General features: G+C 40.1%; 1 protein-coding gene across 2 annotated transcripts in view; it reads right to left on the bottom strand.

Annotated features, from left to right (window-relative positions):
* The window catches only part of tmtc1 (transmembrane O-mannosyltransferase targeting cadherins 1), a 121487-nt gene extending 98330 nt beyond the window's left edge, over positions 1-23157 (bottom strand). The window contains exons 1-4 of one of the 2 annotated variants that reach the window (XM_066705291.1): positions 22701-23157; positions 16656-16833; positions 4959-5032; positions 4194-4370 (exon numbers count right to left, since the gene is read on the bottom strand). In XM_066705291.1, the coding sequence (XP_066561388.1) occupies positions 4194-4370; positions 4959-5032; positions 16656-16833; positions 22701-22993 (722 nt within the window). In that variant the 5' untranslated portion in view covers positions 22994-23157. The remainder of the gene's footprint in view (positions 1-4193; positions 4371-4958; positions 5033-16655; positions 16834-22700) is intronic. The other variant, XM_066705292.1, reaches the window with a different exon arrangement.
* Positions 23158-26167: the final 3010 nt, after the last annotated feature.

The following is a 26167-nucleotide window of genomic DNA, read 5'->3' as shown; positions in this document are numbered from 1 at the left end:
CTTTACAGTAGTCAGTTTTACGCTATACATAAACCTGCTCTCTGCTACTAAAGTTATTTTCAAACCAATTAACTGTGCTGTGAGTGTCTGAAATCCTATCTACAACCTGGTCTTCTTCACTATCCCAGTCTATCCTGAAAGGATTCTGTTTATGCCTGTTAGGAATTTATTAACAATGACATTTGAAGTGCATGCTTCAGCAAACAATTTCTCCTCACTTCAGATGAAATAGTCTCACTGGATTTCTGAGGCTGCTTGTTGTGAATGTATTACTTTCAAGCACAATAAGATTGAAAGGGTTTCCAGTTTCTCATGAAACAACATCAGATATACACATTGCGTTTTTCTTTTTCTTCTTTTCTCATTTCGTGGGGAAGAATTTCTAATAAGCCCTTCAACGCTGACAAGCTCAGATACGACACCGATAGTCAACACAATTCAAAGTTCTCTGTATGTCTTTCTTTTTTGTTAGATGTTCAAAAATAACAGTTGATTCCTGTTAGCCTCTAGAATTAATACCTTTAAAGTAGTGTGAGTTTCTGTCAGTATAACCCCATAACAACAATATAGTATGAATACAGTGTAAACTATTTCTATGTTGTTATTTTGACTTTAAGAGTTATAGTTATCAGCCTTAATGGAGTACATGCTATGAGTGTTTTATTTACTTTTATTTACTTGCATTTTTTTTTAATGTATGGAAAACTACATTCAAATATTTAAGAAAGCATTTAATGATTAACATATACCATTGTGAAATACTGCAGCCCTAAAATAAATTCAAAGAATAATCCTGTATCTATACTGAATGCCACAAATAAGGTAATGCAGCCAAAACGTACGGTGTATGGATTTTCTCTGATACAAACAATTGTAATTCTTCTCCTAGTGTTATTTCAGCAACATTAGTAAAATTGTCTGCACCTTATAAGCTACTTGTGCATACAAAGGCAGCCAAAAAACCTTTTTAGAACTGCAACAGAAAACAGTACAACACTATACTAGATGTACCCATTATCAAATACTAAATAAAAAAATAAAAAACTGTACTCAGTTAATTTCCATTATGGTTGCTTTTTTAATCAAATATAAAACGTAAGTAAGGGCAGAAAACTGATGCTAAGACTAAGCCTAAAGTCAGACACAGACTGCTTTTTCTTTTTTGTTTAACCAAAGTGTTATGAATTCAGAACATAATTTCAGTTTTTTCAAGTCTTTCCTCTTAAAATTCCACTTCTTGTGGGAGTTGAAGAAAGCAACACACAGCTTGACTTTCTTGTTCTGAAACAGCTTTTAATGTGGCTTTTGTTTTTCCACACCGGCTTGCTTGCTGTCAAAATGAAGACTAGTTCCACCTTTTAAAGCCGGGGTTGTCTGGGGACCCTTCCAGAGGTTGGCTTTCACATATCCTAAAATATAAAATATAGGAAGGAATATTGTTTTCCTGATATCTATGTCATGTCTATGGTGATGAAAAATAGTGGTGCTGAAAAGTCCCACTCCTACTTTATGCAGCACACTCCTGTTGTTCCAATGTTTTATATAGGTTTCCATATTAAAGCAGTGTATTAAAGTACACTGCTCAAAAAAATTAAGGGAACACGTAATCATCACAGTATAACACCAAGTCAATTAAACTTCAGGGATATCAATCTGTCCAGTTAGGAAGCCTAAGCGATTGTGAATCAATGTCACCTGTTTTGGTACAAATGAAAGTGACAACAAGTGCACTGGAGAGGCAAAAGCAAGACAACCCCCAAAAAGGGAATGGTTTTGCAGGTGGTGGCCACAGACAATTGCTCTCTCCTTATCCTTCCTGACTGATTCTTCTCTAGTTTTGTATTTTGCTAGTGTCCTTGTCACTACTGGTAGTGTGAGGCGGTACCTGCAGCCCATTCAGGTTGCACAAGTAGTCCAGCTCCTCCAGGATTGCACATCCATACATGCCGTAGCAAGAAGGTTTGCTGTGTCTCCCAGTACAGTCTCAATAGCATGGAGGAGATACCAAGAGACAAGCCGTTACACAAGGAGAGCTGGACAGGCCCGTAGAAGGGCATCAACCCAGCAGCATGACCGGTATCTGCTCCTTTGTGCGAGGAGGAACAGGAGGAGCACTGCCAGAGCCCTACAAAATGACCTCCAGTGGGCTACTGGTGTGCATGTTTCTGACCAAACTGTCAGAAACAGACTCCATGAGGGTGGTATGAGGGCCCGACGTCCTCTAGTGGGACCTGTGCTCACAGCTCAGCACCTTGCAGCTCGAGTGGCATTCGCCAGAATTGGCAGGTCCGCCATTGGCGCCCCGTTCTCTTCACAGATGAGAGCTGGGTCACACTGAGCACATGTGACAGACATGAAAGAGTCTGGAGACGCTGTGGTGAACGTTATGCTGCCTGCAACATCATCCAGCATGACCGGTTTGGCGGTGGGTCAGTGATGGTCTGGCAAGGCAGATCCTTGGGAGTGTCACACAGACCTCCACGTGCTAGTCAACGGTACCCTGACTGCTGTTAGGTACCCGGATGAAATCCTCAGACCCATCGACAGACCTTATGCTGGTGCGTTGGGCCCTGGGTTCCTCCTGGTGCAGGACAATGCCCGGCCTCATGTGGCCAGAGTGTGTAGGCAGTTCCTGTATGACGAAGGCATTGATGCCTATGACTGGCCCTCATATTCCCCAGACCTGAATCCAATTGAGAACCTTTGGGACATTATGCATCGGTGCATCCGACACCACCAAGTAGCGCCACAGACTGTCCAGGAGCTCACTGATGCCCTGATCCAGGTCTGGGAGGAGATCCCCCAGGACACTATCCGCCGTCTCATCAGGAGCAAGCCCAGACATTGTTGGGAGTGCATACAGGCACGTGGGGGCCATACACACTACTGAGTCACAGTATGAGTTGCCATGATGAAATTCATGCAAGTTGGAACAGCCTGTGATTTCAATTGTTTACATTGATTTTCGGTGTGAGTTTGAATCCAGCCCTCAATCGGTTGGTGATTTTGGTTTCCATCGACCGTTGTTACGTCATTTTGTTCTCAACGAATTACACAATGTACAGTAAAGATTTTGATCTTTAATATATTTCGTTCATCGAGATCCGATGTGTGATTTAAGTGTTCCCTTAATTTTTTTGAGCAATGTATATCCATGAAGCAGCTATCCTAAGTATTTATTTTCTTAGGCAAAAACATTTAAAAAACAAAACAAATTACATTTTATTTTTTTTAAATACAATGGTGAAAAGGCAGTGTGGCAACTAAAAAGAGCTTTCTTTTCCACTCTGAATTACAAATGGGCCAGAAAAGCATGTTCTTTTCTATTTTTCTTTTTCAAAAGACACATAATAGAAAAAGTAGGGCTCGGTAAATATTTCAATTGTGGTTTAAAAATAAGAAGCTGAATATTACTCTACAAATAAATAAAAAGTAGCTGCTATAGACAGTCACCAGGGGAAAATACTGGAAAATCATAAATAAAAGATTGTGTGTGTGATTTAAAAGCTAAGCAGACTACATTTCAACATATCTGGGGTCTGTGTGCGATTGCTGTAGTGATTTGGTCATTGCTGGGCCAACAAAAGAAAAACGTATTTATTTCTTCATTGATCTTTGTCAAATGTATACCAAATCCCCTGGCTCAAAACCAAACAAGACGGCACATGTATTGTTTTATACAGTAGTTCTCTCAGATCAATGTCTGTATCAACATCATGCCGAGTTTTTAAAGGTTAGATTCTGCCTCAGTCTAAGGCCTAAAAAAATTAAAGGGGTTAAATTACTTAACTTAAATTTACACAAATTACTATAAATAGATAAAGTGACTTCATATTGCAAAAATAAATAAATAACATCCATGCTGCCAAAATGTTGAGAGCTCAAAGAGCTCAAACCAGGTTCAAGCCATGTTTTTGCTGTATCCACTCTCTCCCACTACGACCCCACAATGTGTGAATTTCCTCTCACTTCTCACTACATCCATCCACCTCTCACTACATCCATCCATCTATATTGATTTGTATTTTTTTTATTAAAAGCAGGCAAATATCAAAGTCTTAAAACTAAACAAAAGACATAATAAAAAGTAAAACATTTCCTTGGCTGGAAACAAACATAACAAAAAACAAATAATAAAAATGTCCTAAGTCAACAACAAACAAACACACACAAAACATTTTATAGGAACTTACGAAATGAGTTGTTTCTGGCAGATGACCAGTATATCATAAACCACGCAGACTCCAAAGACCGTGACCCCGGTCTCCTTCACCAGCATGGCACACGTCCCCAGCAACAAACTCAGCACCAGAGACAACTTAGACACCGTGACAGGGAAATGTTCCCCAGAGCAACTTTGATCCACACTCCTGTTTAAAACAATGCACATGATCAATGTACCAGTGGATTATGGAGGACAAATTTAAACATGGTATTGGTTTGGGCAATCAAGGGGAAACCAGTTACAAAATGCAGTATACATTAGAAACTTGGCCAAGGTTCAGTTAATATTGTAAAATCCTTCAACTGGGAGCCCCATAATGAAACACTGCATTCTATTATTATTAATATTAATATTTTTTATGTGGGAAACATAAATCTTTTAAGATTCTGCATTCCAGCATTTGTCACTCTACTGCACAGGCAGGAAATGAGATGGGCTCATTATACTGCCCATGGGTTGTTTTCTCAACTTTCATTAAGACCTCATTAAATCAGAATAGAGTAATTAAGCCAGAGGTTCCCAACTCCTGTCAGAGGGTTAGAAGTCCAGTATATTTTATATGCACTCCTAGGTAACCAACTGATTAAAAGCATGAGATGCGTGTGCAGTTCAGATAGAGGGGCTGCTAAAATACCAGCATATTTAGGACAAGAATTCTGCTCAAAATACCATGCCTTCATTTTATTTTGCATTCAAGAAAAACAAGAATGGCTACATTCCAGACAGTGCTTACCTAACATAGGAGAGAAATGTCAGCAGGAATAATAAGCAGGCCAGTACATCTGCTCTCCCCACAATTCCAGACACCTGTTAAAAAAAAAAAATATGTATGTTTTTATTTATTTATTTATTGTTTATTTCATGTGCTGCATCTTGATGGTTATACGTTTTGAACCACACATACTGAAAAGTTGTCCAAAATAGCAGGTCTTCACTACACCAAGCTGTAATTCAGGTAAGAGTATGGAATAATAGCATAGTGATAAATATATAATCTGTCTGTGAAGAGGCCGAATATACTGAACCATGAGAGAATATTTCCATTGCAACCAGCCATCTTGACTGAAACGTGAAATAAGTATTTTTACTATAACTATAACTTGGAAAGGGTGGGGGGGGATATTGTGGTTTGGTTTAAGCAGTGCTGATCACCTTTCCTTAGAAGGAGATAAAAAACAGTAAGTCAGTCAGAAAGTTAATCATGCATCTTTTTCTCTCTTGAAAACCCCTCTTTGCACTCAAGGACAACTTATAAATAATAATAAAATAAATAAATAAATATAGATAAAATTTACAACTGCAATCACAACAATAAATGTTCTCAGCTAACCAAGGTACATATGGTGGTTAAAAATTATCAGTGCAGTTGTCAAAGAGAATGTGAAGCATTGCCCCACACAACAGAATAAGTGAAGTGTCGAGCACTGGAGGAAAAATGTTCGATGGGGAACTCTGTCTATTTCTAGCAACTGCTTCCTCAATCACTTAACGTTCCAGTTCCAATACATCAAAGTATGATAGATTCAAGTAACATTTCACTCTATGGCAACTTATTTTCCTCCTGCAGAGTACAAGAAAAATTAAGGTCATTTTTCATCTGTGGTTGGGGGAGGTGGGGGGGGGGGGGGGTAAAGGCCTGCAAAATATCATATTCATGCAGTGAGGAAAGTACAAAAAGCAAAAATGTATACTGACCTATCCTTCACAAGGGTGATTTGCCTGTCTGATCTGTTTTCCTACTAATAGAGCAAAACAGATGTCAGCGACTTTGCTTACTTGGCACTGGCTCTCATTCACAAGGGTTCATGCAAGAGTTCAGCCAATCAATCAAAGGAGCTGTGGGCCATGACACTACTTTTCACTCTGCATAAGCAAAGCAACAAAAAATATAAAAAATAAATCATATTTATATTATTCTGCCAAAATAGTTGTTTTTTAATGTTAATCCTAACATGCCTAAAAAAGACACAAAGTGAAACAAATACCAAAATCTATTCTCAACTTGCTGCCCAGTTCAGTTCCACATCAAATTCCTCCAAATCAAAGGAAACCATGAAGAGAAATGTCTTCCAGAGGATGTTATGATGGAGAGAAATGAAGCTTGATTTTTTCATTCTGTTGAGATTAACAAACTGTCAAAAAAGCACTGGCGAAAAATGTTGTGGCTCCCAGGACTGATAGAATAGAAGTTGAAAAATCAGGTACGAGGCTGTCAAAATGTTGGAGGTGATCATCTGAAGGGTTTAGGGGGATTATTCTGGTTTACATACAGGGGATATATTATAAGCAAAACATTCCATTCTCCCTTGTCAAGCTACACCTTCTGCCACATTTGCTTTTACAAACTATTAGTTAGGCTTAAATCTAAATTAGAATAAGAGAAGAAATAAAAACAGGTGTCGAAACTGGTGCACTGGCTTTGCTCAGTCACATAAACTTAAGTGCCTTGAAATGTTATGGTATTAGTATAGCTTGCATTATAAACACAGCAAAAGATAGCTTTAGTTTGTGATCTCATTCTTTATTTACAGCTTGGATTTCCCAGCGGCCCCTTAACTGTGACTTCCAGTGTACACAGACATGCAAGATTCAAAGGGCAGAGAAGATTAAATGTTTTTTTCCCCCTCCCTACCAGCATGTTTAGATTTATTCAGAAATCGGTTCCCACGTGCCATTCCCCTCCTTTCCCCTTTGGGCTATTCCCTTGGTCCAGATGTTCGACACTGTACAGCCAGAGAATTTCTTCTCCTTTCAACAGCAGACCGGCCTGCACTAAACCTACACTGAACAGTCACTAAATCAGGGGCAATACCATTCTGAAATCATCAGTGTGATGAAAAGATGCTACAGTGAACGTAAATTTCTATCACTCTTCCTTTTCTTGCGAAACTAGTGTGGGTTGGTGTCACAAAACCGACCAACAAAACATTCTGCAAATCATAAAGTGTTTTCTGCAATGCCTTACTTTTGCAAAGTAAAATGCCCATTTCATTCCAGACTCCAGGTACTAATCTGCTGACAAAGTACCTTTACAGGGCTGCTTCTAGCTTTTAAATCTCTTGATTTTCTGAGCAAGATTTTCTCTGACACTTACAGAATAGGATGTGGCACACTTGCAAGATCGTGGATTTGTTCTTCTGCGTACACACTGTATTAGAACGACAGCTAGCAATGCCATTTTGCAGTCCTTTTCGCTAGAGAGACAAACCACCATTGACAATCATCCACTTTTGGCTTCACACAGACAAAGGAAAGTGAGAATATGCGAGGTACAGTATTTTCCAAAGAGGGGAACCCATTGCCACTTGCAGTCCCAGAGCCCCCTGTGAAGTGTGACAGAGCACATCTAAGAAACAAGGACTATGACTCCATTCACACTTATTAGGCCGGCCCTGGGCCGCCTCAAATTTAGACCTACTTTTTTTTTTTTTTTTTTTTTTTTAAGAGACCCCGTTCACATTTGTGGTTTTAGGAAGCCTAAGTGCATTCACATATATGGGCGAAAAGCAGGCCTAAACTAAATGCATGGCGGGAATTAAACAAATCTGCTAAAACAAACCAGTTATTAATGACATTAGGTATGCTTACAGGTGTATGCAATGTATTTATAATCACAACTTATTAATATAATCTCGAATGTATATATTTCCCTTTTCAAATATCTTCGGTACTGCAAGTCTAAAAGTGTTGCAGGACATTTACATTAAATCACAAGAAATCGTTTGCATTAGTTATCAATAACCTATTGAGATTCATAATCTGAAAATGTCTATTACATACACACACACACATACAGCACATATATTACAGTAGTAGTACTTCAGGTGTCTGTCTCTTCGGTGCTGTTTGCTGCAGGTGCAATCCAATCTGCTGCTCAGTATTTCCTTGGAAAAACATGCAACCTTTTCTCTGGACTCCACTGCTTTTATTCTCATTTTTAAAGTCTGAACTTTGCATTTTTATTTTCCTTTTAACTTGGTCGGGCCAGTAATTGATAGCCATTAATCGCTTCTATAGTTATATCCTCAGACAGCAGCGCTCGTACACTTCCTTTGGTTTCTTTTTTAACTTTATCTTCCATCCACATCGTAAACAGTGCTTTAATTTCTCCATCGTCCCAGTTGTTACCTCCAACGGCAGCATTGGTAATTGTACTGCTCAGCTCAATATAATCGCATTTTGGTTTGGAAAGTAAACATCTGGTCTTGTTTTAAAATGCATTTATTTGAATGGAAACCTGTTTCTGTAATTTATATTGTTTTAATTAATAAAGTTACCTGGTCCCGTTCACAATTTTACAATGTAATTTTCAGGTGTAAAATGCATACTGTTACATTTCAGACTTCAATCATACTTAGTACAAGAAAAAACAATAGCAAGTTTACCAGCTAGACACACTTTTATTTTTATTGAGCAAGTAGTTTGAACTGTTTACATTATAACATTATATACTTAGCCTATACTTTTTTAATACATATAAAGATGTGAGCTAACAAAATGTATCTGTACATTTAAGGCTATAGATCGATATGACATTCAAACAATACAGAGAAAATACTGTTTGTCTTGTGCAGTCATGTAAGCTTTTTTGGTGCCTGTATTTACAAGCCAGCATATATTAGAAAAATCTAAATATGCTGCCAATTACAAACTGACTTTTTCATTAGGCTATATATAATACGTGCATGATCTCAGTTAAGAGAATTTCCTATTCTGAGAAAATCCTACTCACTCACCACCTTCCGGGCTAGCTAGATGTTTTTGTCAGGAGTCATATATTCTGTCTCCAATGTGGTTTTCTTGTTTGTTTGTTGGTTTTAGAAATATATACTCTAGTTTTGCACTTTGCTGTGTTGTTAGACCTGACCACTGTTGATCTTAATTAAGGTTCCCTCTGGGAATGTGTGTTAATTTCTATAAAAAGGCTCATCAGTTTCTAGAACATTCAGGGTTAGAAGGACATGTATTCCAAGTGTGGTGTTCTAGAGGGGGACCTATGTTTTTTTGTTTTTTTTAACGTTGCAAATTCACAATAACCAAGAGAACACGTGACCTAAAAAATGGTTAAATCACAGCTTGAATATTTCAGGGCAATCATCTGTTTTTTTCTTCCTTTGGGGGCTTACTGCTCTGTTTTGCAGCTGCTTCAAATAGAGGCTGGTAAAAAAATGTTTTTTTTTTTTTTGTTTTTTGCTTTTTCCCTTCAATTTAATATGGACATTTGTTTGTGATTAGAAACAGACTCGGAAACATTCCACCACAGTGCAAAACTTGCTTCTAATAAAAATAAAATGCATAAATAATGGGGCTAGAGGGGGTATGATGGCTTTATGTACTAACTTTGGGATTCCTTTTCTCTTGCTTCAAAATTCTGCACCTGAGAATGTATGCGAAATAATTCAAACCATGTCCTTTTAAGGCAAAACAAAACATATGTCTTAAGATATGTTATGATGTGTATACATTTGGGTTAAGATAACCAGGCCTCACAGCTGTGGAAGGTTTGCATAAATATTTTCACAACAAAGGGTCCTGTGTGGTAAAGCCAGCTGTGGGACCCTTCCTGAGTGTTTGACACAATGAACTTTAAAATCCAGGAGAAAAAAATGCATATTTGTGGTTTTTCTGGGCTCATTATTAGAATAACTTTTGTGGAAAAAGTGATTAAAGGCTAGCCTTTGGGAATTTGTCTTAACTGTCTATTTCTGGAAGAGGTTTTAAAGAATCAATTCTGTGTAGAACAATTTGCCTGATTGGATACATCTATAAATATGTAAATGTATAAAATATATATGAAGCCTGTTATGGAATTGATTTTCCCATTTGCCACATCTTCGCCTATGGTGTGTTGACAAGGAGGACATTCAGGATTAAATTTCTATTGATACAGTCGGTTTTGTTCCCCCTTTCATGTGTTGGCCTCGGTACTGTATTCTATTCATTTATTTAAGAGCTAACAAACAATTAGGTTGCGGACCGAATGATACTGCTGCCATCGGCTTACCCAGGGTCAAATTTCTGCTTCCATGGCAGCCAAGAAACTTTCCACAAAGGCCCATGTGGGGAATAAAAGCAGTGACTTAACCGAGACAATGGAACTCCAATACTCCAGCTGTAAAACTCCTTAATTGTAATGTCATTTTGAAATAAAAAGCCCTCGATACCAACAGCTGTTATGTCTCTAAAAGGTGATTGAAGTATAGCAGGTTTCCCCATTTAGGACGTTAAAACTGTACGCCAACAGGAAAGTGATTTCATCTTTTACTATCCCTGTGTAATTCACACAGGCCCGATACTCTATGCAAATACTTCAAAACCAATTAATAAATGTAAATCTTGTGGTAAGCAAAGGAACTCAGACAACTGAGTATTCCTATCACTTTTTGACACTCTACAAAGAACGCTGATGCAATCACCTGGCTGAGTGAAAGACACGGCCATCGTACAAGCAATTAAAAAACACCTAGGGAAAAGAGAAGACAAAGTATTTATGGGAATATCACTGCAGACATTCAAGGTTAAGCAGTGCCAACACACAAAGCTCTCCCGATTTTAGCACGGTGACACTCATTGCAGGTCCTGTAATGTTTACAAACTCCAAGAACCTTGGGATACTAATTAAACTGAAGACAGAATTAAACAGGACAAGGTTAACATTAAGGTTAAATTCCAGGCAGTGCCTTTGCCCCTGAATTTTAAAACTGATTGCTCTTATGTGACTCTTTCCTTTCTTTTACTCACAAACAGCACACGGTGGATTCTGCAAGTACAAAGTCTTTAAATATCACGCTGACGGACAGAAATGGTTAAGATGGGTGTTTGTGCTGTGGTTTCAATTTGTCCAACTGCCCACTTGTTTATTTCAATGAGATGTACTTTTAGCACACAACTATTCATAATGATTTGTTACACCTTTGCCAGGACTAAAGCTATTAAAATGCCTTGAAATCGTTTATTATATTGTGAGAATTATTCCTGTAAGTTTTTCAAAACATTACAAACAAAAATAAAGCTCGTGTTCAATCTTGTATCAAAGCTTATTTTTCTGCTTTACCAGTTCACACTAAATCCCAGTGGAGTGAGGGGAGGGGATCTGGGTCTCACATCTGGCGGTCCATGTGTGTGTTGTTGTTTTTTTCCTTAATCTGTATAAATGAGGTAATAAAATGTACTATACATCAACAGAATGTTTGTGTGACCCGTTTACTAGACCTTGGTTTACAGAGCTGCTAACATTCTGCCAAAGATAGACGTCATGACTCCAGAAAGCCACAGAGTAAACAAACATGACAAGACAATTTCTTGCTCAATACTCAAGCGGGGGGGAAACACACTCTTACTGGTCACACATGAGTCACATAAGCAGAGCAGTGTGAAATTGGCAAGTAAACTATGCTAATGTAGCTCACAGTGGCCAAGGAAAGAAAAAAAAAATGAATGAATGTGCCCTAACACAGGAGGGAAAACAACTACCAGGCCACACTTCATCTCTTAGATCTGAGAGCACAGATCCGCAAGGTCAAGAGTGTTTCGGAAACTTGAACAAGACCATGTGCAGGCATTGGGCATTGACAGAGTGGTGCAGAAAGGGAGATACGGATGAGACGCAGGGAAATTAAGGTTCTCTGGCAAATAAGAGTTATTATTTAACTCAGGCTGGCCAGTTTCCTTGGTTTTCAAACTGAACATGTGTAATGTGGAAGGGGAAAAAAATTAAAAATTAAAAAGATGTGGGTTGATTGTGGTTGATTTATATTTTGGGGGGAGTTCATGTTTATCATGAAGTGTTCCACGTTGTTTTAAATCCACCCCCCACAAGACTATGTTCATTTAGAGTAAAATTTACTTCCAGCTGTATCTTCACATTCCATTTTTAAAAGTTTACATAATAAAGTCATAATTCTACTAAGGCCAATAAACACTAAAGAAGCTATCTCTGTTTAGAGAGTATTCCTAAAATATGAAACATGAACACTGCAGACTTCCAACAGAGTACTCAATTCTGTGTTTCATGTATACACTCACCTAAAGGATTATTAGGAACACCTGTTCAATTTCTCATTAATGCAATTATCTAACCAACCAATCACATGGCAGTTGCTTCAATGCATTTAGGGGTGTGGTCCTGGTCAAGACAATCTCCTGAACTCCAAACTGAATGTCTGAATGGGAAAGAAAGGTGATTTAAGCAATTTTGAGCGTGGCATGGTTGTTGGTGCCAGACGGGCCGGTCTGAGTATTTCACAATCTGCTCAGTTACTGGGATTTTCACGCACAACCATTTCTAGGGTTTACAAAGAATGGTGTGAAAAGGGAAAAACATCCAGTATGCGGCAGTCCTGTGGGCGAAAATGCCTTGTTGATGCTAGAGGTCAGAGGAGAATGGGCCGACTGATTCAAGCAGATAGAAGAGCAACTTTGACTGAAATAACCACTCGTTACAACCGAGGTATGCAGCAAAGCATTTGTGAAGCCACAACACGTACAACCTTGAGGCGGATGGGCTACAACAGCAGAAGACCCCACCGGGTACCACTCATCTCCACTACAAATAGGAAAAAGAGGCTACAATTTGCACAAGCTCACCAAAATTGGACAGTTGAAGACTGGAAAAATGTTGCCTGGTCTGATGAGTCTCGATTTCTGTTGAGACATTCAGATGGTAGAGTCAGAATTTGGCGTAAACAGAATGAGAACATGGATCCATCATGCCTTGTTACCACTGTGCAGGCTGGTGGTGGTGGTGTAATGGTGTGTGGGATGTTTTCTTGGCACACTTTAGGCCCCTTAGTGCCAATTGGGCATCGTTTAAATGCCACGGCCTACCTGAGCATTGTTTCTGACCATGTCCATCCCTTTATGACCACCATGTACCCATCCTCTGATGGCTACTTCCAGCAGGATAATGCACCATGTCACAAAGGTCGAATCATTTCAAATTGGTTTCTTGAACATGACAATGAGTTCACTGTACTAAACTGGCCCCCACAGTCACCAGATCTCAACCCAATAGAGCATCTTTGGGATGTGGTGGAACGGGAGCTTCGTGCCCTGGATGTGCATCCCACAAATCTCCATCAACTGCAAGATGCTATCCTATCAATATGGGCCAACATTTCTAAAGAATGCTTTCAGCACCTTGTTGAATCAATGCCACGTAGAATTAAGGCAGTTCTGAAGGCGAAAGGGGGTCAAACACAGTATTAGTATGGTGTTCCTAATAATCCTTTAGGTGAGTGTATATTCTTGCCACTAGTGGTGTCATTTGAGGTCATCTGCATGTACATGTCTTACAAATTCCAGTGTCTATAGAGAAAAGGGTATTGGAGTAAATAATAAGCTGAATTGCACACACTGGTTGTTAACTATGTTTCCCTTCTGATTCTGGCTGTATTACTAATCTTTAACACAAGCTTTGTTAATAAATGCCAAAAGGATCTGAAAGAGGACCTTTCAGGTGTTAATCAAGCTGCATGTGAATGCAACCTGAAGTTATGTCCCTCTGAGGCCTGTCCTGAATGAATGCATGTTCCCAGATTTCCCCCAGAATTGTTCAAAGCACTGTCGCTGTCAAGACTACTTAGCATACAGTCCCAGTTTCAGGGAACTCCACTAGTCTTACTAACACCACCATTAGCCAATCTCTTATTCACCGTGGTGGGGGGAGGGGAACAATGTAATGACTTGTAAGAAATGGGTGACTTGTAAGAAATACAATGTACCAATAGTTTAGCAACGTGGTGAAAAGAGGGATTTGTTTTTTCCACCATGAAACTAAGGTCAAGTAAGAGTAAAGATGGTTTCTGTTAGTAGGCTTTTTTCGTTGGTTTGTGGCTGATGTCTCACACATCTCAGCACAAATTACTCAATACTAATTTTCGACGGAAAATGCCTGGAGTGCCTGTGGCATCATTTTACAACTTAATTACATCTTTGTATGATGAATGTCAAACAGGAAACAATTCCAGGCTTCACTTAATGGGCAAACCATAGTACACGGCACTAACATAACATAACGTAATGCTAGATTATTAAGAGAACGTTTTGCATATTAATTTTCCACTTGTGAGGAACAAGTTTCATTTCCGGGGAAGCGCATCTCTGAGGCCTAGGCCACTGGCATGTGAAATAAACTCCCGTGGAAGTGCTGTACAGGTTCTAGCACAGGTTCAGCACAAATCTGTGGCACTGGTTTCCCAAATAGGATGGGATGCCATGTCTGCTTTATGCTGTGCACTGCAAATTATTTTCTGATTGCTTTGAACATCCCCTGACAACAGCACAGCCTCCTGCACACTGATTTCCATACGCTGTAATTTGTTTGTTATATATGTATTTATATTTTTTTACTTCTACTCCCCACTGTTTGTGTTCATATTTTAGTTCCCACAATGCTAAATTGGCACTTTTGAAGTTCAAATCATTAGGGGGCAAATAAATAATAAAAAAAGGAGGAATACAAAAGAAAGGTTTAGAAGGGCAAAGCACTTGTCATATGCTTTAATTCATTGCACACCAAAAAACATGTGTAGGCTATGTATACAGTACTGTGAAAAAGTTTTAGGCAGGTGTGAAAAAATGCTCTAAAGTAGGAATGCTTTCAAAAATAGACATGTTAATAGATTATTTATCAATTAACTAAATACAAAGGGAGTGAACAGAAGAAAAATGTACATCAAATCCATAATTGGTGTGACCACCCTCTGCCTTGCACACAGTTTTTGAAGGAACTCAGCAGGTAGGTTGGCCCAAACATCTTGGAGAATTAACCACAGTTCTTCTGTTGATTTAGACTCAGTTGATTCTCTCTCTTCATGTAATCCCAGACAGACTCAATGATGTTGAGATCAGGGCTCTGTGGGGGCCAAACCATCACTTCCAGGACTCCTTGTTCTTCTGTACACTGAAGATAGTTCTTAATGACTGTCACTGTATGTTTGGGATTGTTGTCATGCTGCAGAATACATTTGGGGTCAATCAGATGCCTCCCTGATGGTATTGCATGATGGATAAGTATCTGCCTGTACTTCTCAGCATTGAGGAGACCATTCATTCTGACCAAATCCCCAACTCCATTTACAGAAATGCAGCCCCAAACTTGCAAAGAATCTCCACCATGCTTCACTGTTGCCTGTAGACACTCATTCTTGTACTGCTCTGCAGCCCTTCGGCAAACAAACTGCCTTCTGCTACAGACAAATATTTCAAATTTTGATTAATCAGTCCAGAGCATCTGCTGCCATTTTTCTGCACCCCAGTTCCTGTGTTTTCGTGCAGAATTGAGTCACTTGGCCTTGTTGCCACGTCGGAGGTATGGCTTTTTGGCCGCAAGTCTTCCATGAAGGCCACTTATGACCACCCTTCTCCAGACAGTAGATGGGTGTACCAGGGTCCCACTGTTTTCTGCCAATTCTGAGCTGATGGCACTGCGGGACATCTTCTGATTGCGAAGGGAAGTAAGCATGATGTGTCTTTCATCTGCTGCAGTAAGTGTCCTTGGCTGACCACTGCGTCTCGGTCCTCAACGTTGCCCGTTTCTTTGTGCTTCTTCAAAAGAGCTTGGACAGCACATCTGGAAACCCCTGTCTGCTTTGAAATTTCTGCCTGGGAGAGACCTTGCTGATGCAGTAGAACTACCTTGTGTCTTGTTGCTGTGCTCAGTCTTGCCATGGTGTATGACTTTTGACAGTAAACTGTCTTCAGCAACCTCACCTTGTTAGCTGAGTTTGGCTGTTCCTCACCCAGTTTTATTGCTCCTACACAACTGTTTCTGTTTCAGTTAATGATTGTGATTCAACCTACATATTGAATTGATGATCATTATCACCTGTTTGGTAAAATTGTTTAATCATGCACCTGACTATATGCCTACAAAATCCCTGACTTTGTGCAAGTGCACCTAGAAGAATTGATGCAAAGGGTGGTCACACCAAATATGGCTTTGATGTAGATTTTTCTTCTGTTCATTCACTTTGCATTTAGTTAATTGATAAATATAATCTATTAACATGTCTAGTTTTGAAAGCATATTTTTTTCACACAGTACTGTATGTAAATAAAAGAAAGCACAAAGCATTTTGAAACAATGCAATGCACAGATTACGCAACACCACATTGTAAGAAATGTGGGTTCCTTGGTTTTAAACGGGTATCAAGAAAAGCATGAAATAACCAGACCTAGAAAACTAGAAACTAGAAATTCACACTGAAGCTCAGTCAGTTTACTCCAGTGAAAACTAGTGCTCTTCCCCAGGAAACCGGAGAGGTTCTATTTAACATTCATGGAACAGAGCAGATTGAACATCAGAACGAAGGGAGTGTGGATTTCAAGGCCCACCCTCCTCCGGTAGCATCCCATACACCAATGACATCACAGTGACAGTCTAATTATTCTATACAGGCAGGGCTATGGACACCATTGAAAACTTACTGCTTCTGTATGGATGGGATGGACGGCAAACAGAAGAGCCGTGAGGAACGCCAGGCGACTGTCATCAAACACGGTCCTCTCACAAGTGTACATCAACAGGGCTGTCACAGCACAGTGCAAGAACACGTTCACCACATGGAAGTGGAAGGGCTTCATCCCACCTAGTATTATGTTCAACCTGAAAGCATGAAAGAAAAATAAAGCCTTTTTAAATGCCTAATGTGGAAAACATGAGCTCTCAAATCACATTAGAGATCATTGTTCAACACATTAGGTAATACAGACAGTTCCTGTGCAGCGAGACTTAATTACAAATGAAGCTAGTTGAGAAGAGAACTCATTAGGAGGGTTAGACATGTCTCAATTGCCTGCTGATTATTGAAAATTAAACAAGGTATATAGTTTCAGTAGAGGGAACAAACCCTGAGTAGCAGTCATTTCATATTCCAAGTGGTGGTGAGAATCATTAGATAATTAGGAAGACTTCTGATCCCTTTTGTATTGTGTCGATCTGGATCAGAATTTTCATTATCGTGTATAATAGGAACTGATACAGACATCTCTAGTGCTTTAGGCCTCTAAGACGAGTTGATCCTGTAGAGTAATTTTATCATAAAGAGAATAGCCATCACCTAGCTAGAAGAATCTGCGTAACATGCTTACAGCAATAACTGACATATACACTATAACCTGGTTACTTTTCTCCCCTTCATTCCAACCATTGTGGAAACATTGCTTGATTTTGTTCACTTAAATGCGTTGAATCTAGTTAGGAAAAAAAAGAAAGCTCTGCTGTGGCCATGTTGTAGCTATTCAAGGTTAATGGTTTCGACCAACATATTTCACCACGGTGACCGTGCGAAGAGTGCTTCTAAGAGGATGATAACCTCTATGACAAATATATCTTTCAGCGATCACACAGATAAGCAGAAGCTCAGCCATTCCCCCAGACACACAAACATAAAAGAAAAATCAAGGTTTATAGATTTAATCTTTTAAGGGTCTCTTCCTTAAGTAAAGATGTCTAATAATTTAAAATGATCTTCTGTGGGGCTGACTGCATGTGAAACCACAGATCATGATTATCAGTAAGCTACCTTAATGGACAACCCTGTTAACAATGCCTTTCTGAGCGAGCAGGCTGTTCCCTTAAAAGAAAACAAATCATTTTAATTAGTTCACTTCTTACATCAGTCTCTCCCTTTCAAATTCTTTCAGTCTCCTAATTATTTTAGGTAGGTAATTTTCCTGTAGAATTAAGCGTCTAATTTAACGCTCAAAAAGTTTCAGGAGAGGAAACAAAGCAATTAATGTACAAATGTCTAAGACTTAATCCTTTTAGTTATCAGTTTCCCCCCACAGACACACATTCAAGAATCCCACTACAATGCACTACATTGCTAGGTTAGAACAGGCGAAATGGTATTTAGGAACTGACAAAAGTCAGAATGTATAATTATTCACTGGCCTACAATTTACAGAATTTTCTATTAACGAATGAAGATGCATCTCAAAATGTGACACAGATTTAAACCCAAAACTAGTCTGCAACATACAAATCTGGAAGTAAAATCTGTCAATGAGGAAACAGTCTTTGAAATAGATTGCCGGAGGATATTTAAACCTAGACATATTCCTTAAGATGACAAATTTAAATTGCCCCAGGCTTCACCTGTTACATAATGATCTCCCTCTTTCTTTTCAGAAGAGTCCCGAGAGGGTTACATGTTAATGAAGACGACTGAGGACCAATGACATACATCTGTGAGCAACACATTAAAAGTTCTTCTTGCTTGCAAAGAGCTAGGCTGTGAGATCTGCATCTCATTTTAAACCGTCCTGTAGAAATGTGAAAGTTAAACTCCACACTGTCTAGTCTTTAACTATAATCACATTATTCATATCCGTGCAACTCCTTATGCTTTTTTTTTGCCTCGAGTCAACATGTGCCAACAGTGTCTGTGTGCGCTGAATTTCTTTAATAAAACCAAGGAAAACTCTCTGTCTTTCTATGTACTGGGCTCTCCCATTGCTCCTGCTGACCCATCCTTCTCCATTGCACTTTGAAATGCCCTTACTGGTGGACAGCTGTAGGCCTGTACTGTCATCCGTGTCAAAGCAGGATTAATAAAGTCCCCCCTCAGTGTTCTCTGATGGGTTGTCTCTTTGAGTGGAAACACTAAACTCGTTCTTTTGCACCACTGTTTCAGCACTGCAGGTCTCCATGAGGCAGGGAGGACCTCATCCAGAGAGAGTACCCCGCTAAGCACACACTGAGGTAGGCTAGGAGGTCAATTCAGAATCCCCTGGGGAGTCTGGGGCTGGGGGCTTCTTGAATCAATTCACAGTTCAGCTAAAGTACACAGCAATTAAGGGAACAGAGAACAACGCAAGACCCTTAACACCGATTAACTGGAGTCCCAGTGCACAGGATCCCAATAAAGTGAGAAGGTCAAGCATCCTATAATTTGCACAAGGAGAGACACAAACATGAAAAGTACACCAGCAGATACAATATAAAGTAAATGAGTTGGGAGGAGAAATGCAGAGAAAAACAAGAAAATTACTGCCCGTTGGGAGACCTTTGACAAGCAAAAGAAAAAGCATAAGAAATGGCAGGCTCTCTCTACCCCCACCGGCGAGGGGTTTTGCTTCTGTGCAAAAGCACTTAATTGTGTTTCAACAGTTCCTGAGTTCATTACAATTTTTTGTAGTTAGCTACTGGAACAACATTAATGGGAAAGCAGGCTTAACATGTTAAATGGGTGCATCATGCAACAAGAATACGAATCCATCTGCTTTATTCTCTTATGCATATTCACGAAAGACACCATAACCAGATCATTAAACCTTGAGTTGCATTATAAATAAATAAATACAAATATTAAGGTGTTATGCTGTAAATCTGGGGGGGGTCTAAAGATGACATTCTCTTAAGGGTGCAAACCTGTAGGATGTTGGCACAACGTGCTATAACAGGTGGCCTTGGAATACAGCTGCGCTTGCACTGAAAATTGGCATTAGGGATATTATGACCTCGAAAAAAAAAAATTAGACTTTGAGAAAATTGACCAGAGGCACAATTCAAACCATTTTAGACCTGGCTCCACAAAGTGGTTTGCCCTTTCACTGATCTACTGTATTTCATTTGCCTGTTACAGTAAAGGCCATGCACATTTGGAAAACGTAATACATACATACATACATACATAAAATAAAAAGATGGTGATGAAAAGGGAAAATATGATTAAAGTTTCCATGAAGAAAATGTACAGATACAGCCATCATTACAAAATTACTTAGCCTGGTCCTTCACTTGCAACTGGCTATGAGTGAGAACAGCATTTACATATTGGTGCTTCTGGCAATGGAAAGAAGTAACACTTCTTATAAAAAAAAAAAAAAAAAGAAAAAAGAAAATGAAAGAAAATCAGGATCTGGAGAATATTACAGCAAAATCCATTCTAAAAATCACAATTTTATGATAGAAGCCAATGGGGTAAGTACGGGGTGACGCACCTCTGGGCTATATATACAGTGAGGGAAAAAATAATTTGATCCCCTGCTGATTTTGTACGTTTGCCCACTGACAAAGAAATGATCAGTCTATAATTTTAATGGTAGGTGTATTTTAACAGTGAGAGATGGAATAACAACAAAAAAATCCAGAAAAACACATTTCAAAAAAGTTATAAATTGATTTGCATGTTAATGAGGGAAATAAGTATTTGATCCCCTATCAATCAGCAAGATTTCTGGCTCCCAGGTGTCTTTTATACAGGTAACGAGCTGAGAGTAGGAGCACTCTCTTAAAGGGAGTGCTCCTAACCTCAGCTCGTTACCTGTATGAAAGACACCTGTCCACAGAAGCAATCAATCAGTCAATCAGATTCCAAACTCTCCACCATGGCCAAGACCAAAGAGCTGTCCAAGGATGTCAGGGACAAGATTGTAGACCTACACAAGGCTGGAATGGGCTACAAGACCATCGCCAAGCAGCTTGGTGAGAAGGTGACAACAGTTGGTGCGATTATTCGCAAATGGAAGAAACACAAAATAACTGTCAGTCTCCCTCGGTCTGGGGCTCATGCAAGATCTCACCTCATGGAGTTTCAATGATCATGAGAATGGTGAGGAATCAGCCCAGAACTACACGGGAGGATCTTGTTAATGATCTCAAGGCAGCTGGGACCATAGTCACCAAGAAAACAATTGGTAACACACTACGCCGTGAAGGACTGAAATCCTGCAGCGCCCGCAAGGTCCCCCTGTTCAAGAAAGCACAGGTACAGGCCCGTCTGAAGTTTGCCAATGAACATCTGAATGATTCAGAGGAGAACTGGGTGAAAGTGTTGTGGTCAGATGAGACCAAAATCGAGCTCTTTGGCATCAACTCAACTCGCCGTGTTTGGAGGAGGAGGAATGACCCCAAGAACACCATCCCCACCGTCAAACATGGAGGTGGAGACATTATGCTTTGGGGGTGTTTTTCTGCTAAGGGGACAGGACAACTGCACCGCATCAAAGGGACGATGGACGGGGCCATGAACCGTCAAATCTTGGGTGAGAACCTCCTTCCCTCAGCCAGGGCATTGAAAATGGGTCGTGGATGGGTATTCCAGCATGACAATGACCCAAAACACACAGCCAAGGCAACAAAGGAGTGGCTCAAGAAGAAGCACATTAAGGTCCTGGAGTGGCCTAGCCAGTCTCCAGACCTTAATCCCATAGAAAATCTGTGGAGGGAGCTGAAGGTTCGAGTTGCCAAACGTCAGCCTCGAGACCTTAATGACTTGGAGAGGATCTGCAAAGAGGAGTGGGACAAAATCCCTCCTGAGATGTGTGCAAACCTGGTGGCCAACTACAAGAAACGTCTGACCTCTGTGATTGCCAACAAGGGTTTTGCCACCAAGTACTAAGTCGAAGGGGTCAAATACTTATTTCCCTCATTAACATGCAAATCAATTTATAACTTTTTTGAAATGCGTTTTTCTGGATTTTTTTGTTGTTATTCTGTCTCTGACTGTTAAAATACACCTACCATTAAAATTATAGACTGATCATTTCTTTGTCAGTGGGCAAACATACAAAATCAGCAGGGGATCAAATACTTTTTTCCCCCACTGTAACCTGTGAGCGTAACTGTAAATCAGCTCACCTATCACAGTGTAAAACAATTTTAGCAAAAGGTACTAAAATACGATAATACTAGATTGTGTGTGGGAGAATTTATCACAGATCCTGTCTGGTTTAAAAGCCCAATACACTTTACTGCTCCGTTTCACACTTTCGACAAAGAATTTGACACAATAACACAAAATTATATGTTTTGAACACAAGAAAAAAGCAATAAAACACAGCACAGCCTAGTTTTAAATACCACAGGCACTAATGTGCAGCGACAATTGGCATACAAAGCAACAAGTGTAGTGCTTTAAAAGTGATTAAGATGCATGAGCAGATGTATTTCATTTATTTAGCGGGGGCTTTGGAGGAAAATATATTCGCAAACAAAACTCAATTATCGTGGAACCATGTCAACATCCATCGCTGACCATCACTGTACATTTAAAGCACTGATACCTACGCGATACAAATGGAAAATGAAAGCCCTGCGGTTCAATTACAGCTGCTCCACGGAAGACTATTTCCTTATTGGTTTATTTACATCAAAAGCTCGTCTTCTGTGTATTATAACTGTGACCGAAATTGATATCTGACGCACGTTGTCCAGGCATGTTCCCATTCAGCTCCCCTCCGTTTGCAACCCGGAGCTCACATGGAAAAGTATGAAACTTAGCCATCTCCTTACACCGTGGGAAAAACAACTACATTATTAACTTTGAATGCCAAAGTATGTTGGAGAGCACCGGGAAAAGAAAAAAACACAGTCGTCCTAGCAGGATTAGGGTGATTTAACAGGGTCGCTGGGCTCTGCTAATCCAGATGTGCGCAAACAGCTGGACACCGCAAAGTGCCGCCACAGTTCCCCGGCGGCGGCAGCCAGCGGACCCCCGCAAAAACAAAACAAACAGCCCAACTTACTTGAAGGTGAGGATGCACAGAGGTCTGTAGGACTTGTGGCTGGTGTTGTCGGCCATCCTCTTGCCCCAGAAGTCGTTGAAGAAGATACTCCTCAGGCCGGAGCCGGGTCTCACGTCGGGGTTGTTGCTGATAGCCCACACGTCGTCGTGCACAAACTCCCCGGGCAGAGAGTTGCTGTAGCACAGAGCGCAGGCGAGACACAGGAGGACATAGCAGAGGACACCCCTGCCCGGAGCCGACAGGACAGGGAGACAGAAAGGAGCCGAGACCTTCTCTTGTGCGTGAGCCGTCATGTCGCCCCCCGGTTGGCATGCTGCTTGCACTGGTGAGAAATGGGCGATGCACGGAGCACCATCTCCAAACTAGTCGCCGCCGCTTCCAGCAGCAACTGCACAGGCAGCCAGAGAAAGTGCTACAGCGACGAACTGCAGCCAGCCAGGCAGCCGCCTCCCCGCGCAGGCGCACTGCTCGCCGTGCCATGGTAATTAGCAGTACCTGAGTTAGAAAGACAATCAAACCTGGAGGTTAATTACACAGATGCTCGGAATTGAACTGTGCGGTGGAGCTAACGGTTCTTATTAAAAAGACGACGCCTTTAGCACCCTAAGCAAGACTTTTCATTCTAATGAGTTGGATTTACTAATGGGAAAAGGCACAAGTTGGTCTTAAAATAAACTCCCCCCGGGGAAGGTTATAATATTGAAGAGAGTCTCAGAAATCAGCAACATATTAGTAAATCACAAACTAACGTGTGTCTTTTGTGTTGCTTTTTGGTCTTTTACAGTGGTGGGAACCTTTCTTGCAGACCTGAGTAACGCACCTCTGTGGAATAATTCATTAATAATAATAATAATAATAATAATAATAATAATAATAATAAAAGATTGAATAAGTTACTATAATGCAATGGAGTTATAGCATAGCAGTGACATGTACAAGGTAACTGACACACATTGTAGATCCTATTAACCTCACACCTCATAAGGCAGTCATTTGTAATATCCTTAACGGTTCTTGGATTTCTTACATCTCTCATGTGTCAACTTGAATTACAGACATAGATCTCTTAAATGACTGTGCATTAATATACCATCACAGCCCATACTGGCCATGTGTGCTGGAGGATGCAGTCCGGCATGGTGCTTCTGTCAGGGGCATGGCTGCCAAATACCAGCCTGTAGACTGGGCTCCTTGTCTGCCAAGTTCTTATTAGACTTCTTCTTCCATAATGTGATTGAACTCATACAGTTGAAAGAATAAAAATAGCAGAGTGTGTGTGTGTGTGTGTGTGTGTGTGTGTGTGTGGAGGCGGGTGGGTCATACACTTCTATCTATTGTGCTAAATGCAAAGGGTTTGTTGTATTTCATCATCAGTGTCACTTTATAAGGGAGTGCATGGGAAATTATAGCATCACCCAATGTTTCATTCCAATGCTCTGTGCCCATATTCATGGAAAGATTTGTTGTGCATTTACATGTTTTTAGACTATTGTCCACATGAGTGCCTGCCTACCACTATTTACAAGTGCTCCAAACCCACAAAGCATCATGTATGTGTTTAGGGTTGTAGAGCAGCCCATACAAAACTTGGCAGTGGGGTAGGATGCACAAACACGCCTTAATGGGCTCCGCTTGCAATGCCAGCTCTGCCCATGAGTTGCATTTGAAGAACCAGTTGACCTTAAAAATATATCAACAGCTTCAACCCAAGCAGATGGTTAATGGAGCAAACCCAAATGTTGGCAAGTGTGCATCTGAATTCGTTTTTTAATGTCTAATAAAATCATTTGTAAGACTGGTAGAAAATTGCTACAGATGTTGTGACAGCATTTCAGGGCATCCAAATAGGCCTAATCATAAATCAGATTAATTCTGGATTTAATATTGTTAGGATTATTGAATATTACTGAGGATGATTGAAACCCAAAGCCGTTCATTCACGTGTGAGTAAGTAGGCTATGTTGTGTATGCACAGGATGGAATCTAGAATTATGTTTTATATCTAAATGATCATAGATCCCATGTCATGTTTTATGGTATTTTTTGGTTCTCTGGCTGCAACTCTGTTAAGTTGAATAAATAAAATGTTGCCTTAAATGTGAAAAAGCCGTCTTTGGTGGAGCATACATGATAGCCGATGAATAGTCTATACTGTACTGAAAAAGTGACGAATCAACCCCCAATGGGTGAAATAAATTATTTGATTTAGTAGTGATATCAGTCGGTAGCTTTTTAATGCGAGATTTGGGCTATATCATGCAATATAGTGCAGGCATAATTTAGAAAGGTTATACATGACTCGGTGCCATTATTAGTCAAGTTTGATTTGAATGGACGCAATTAACTACAATTAACTACAGGGTTTCTGCTGTATATGACTAGCGTATTCCTCAGGTTGTGTGTGTAGCTCCTCCTTACCATTTACTCCGATACCACTAATGCAAAAACGCGGCGCTTCTGGTGCCCCCTTGTGGTCATGGAAGGGATCGCAGCCATCCGCTACTTCGAACCAAGTCGAATGAGTTTGTGTGGGGAAAAACAAAACACCCCTCTCTGATTTAGTTAATTGATTTTCTGCAGCTGATGCTTAGTTTTTTTTTTTGTTTTTTTTTTTTTTAAGAATTGTTGTATGTAAACGTAAATCCTTCCGATGACTATTTGTGCCATTTCATGTGCATCTCCTGCGCGGTGCATTGCCAGTCGTCTCTGGGGTGTCGGGGCTCCGGATCAAAGGTTTAAAGAGGAGCTGGGATTTAGGGATTCCCTTTCATCTGCGAAAACTGTGAAATCTTCTGTGAGCAAATGAGCCGCCTGCGGTGTTTCACAGACAGATGCCTCCTGAAAAGCCAATACAAGTTTCAAAGTGGAAGATGAAGCAAATAAAAACAAAGCGATCATGTTATAAGCTGATGGTGAAGTATTTCTGAAGCCATCCAAAAAAACAGATTTAGATGTATTTAGCTGCTTCCTTTGCAAACAGCCAGGAGCCAGCAGCAAGGGGTGTCTTTTGATCAGATAGGCCTATAGCATCAAGTCAAGAGTGATGGGATTCGTGTCCAGCTACCAATATTTGTTGTCCTATGGACTTCCAAAGCCAAAATGCAATATCTAAATAGGGAAAGTGATTACAAAAAAAAAAAAAAGTTCACCCATGCTGTCATGCTTTATCAATAATTTACCTCAGTGGTAGTACCTTATTTCACAGGAGCCCTATTTTTCTCTAATAACAGTGGAAGATAATTATTACCTTCGCTTCTTCCCCTCCACTGCTGGCCATTGTGGTTGCCCACAGCTCATATTTTCTCTTTTCCTTTTCAGTAAAATCCTAGAGCGCCAGACTAAAAATGGAGTTACGATTGAGAGGAGGGCATTCAGAACATACTGCAGTATCCTGTAGTAGCTTATCAAACCGAGGGTCTTGAAGGAGCGCAGAGAGTCAGCTACATCTCATCTAATATCCAAATGTG

The sequence above is a fragment of the Amia ocellicauda genome, chromosome 5 (genome assembly GCF_036373705.1).
Source record: "Amia ocellicauda isolate fAmiCal2 chromosome 5, fAmiCal2.hap1, whole genome shotgun sequence".
Classification (NCBI taxonomy): Eukaryota; Metazoa; Chordata; class Actinopteri; order Amiiformes; family Amiidae; genus Amia; species Amia ocellicauda.
This window is presented reverse-complemented; position numbering and strand designations above follow the sequence as displayed.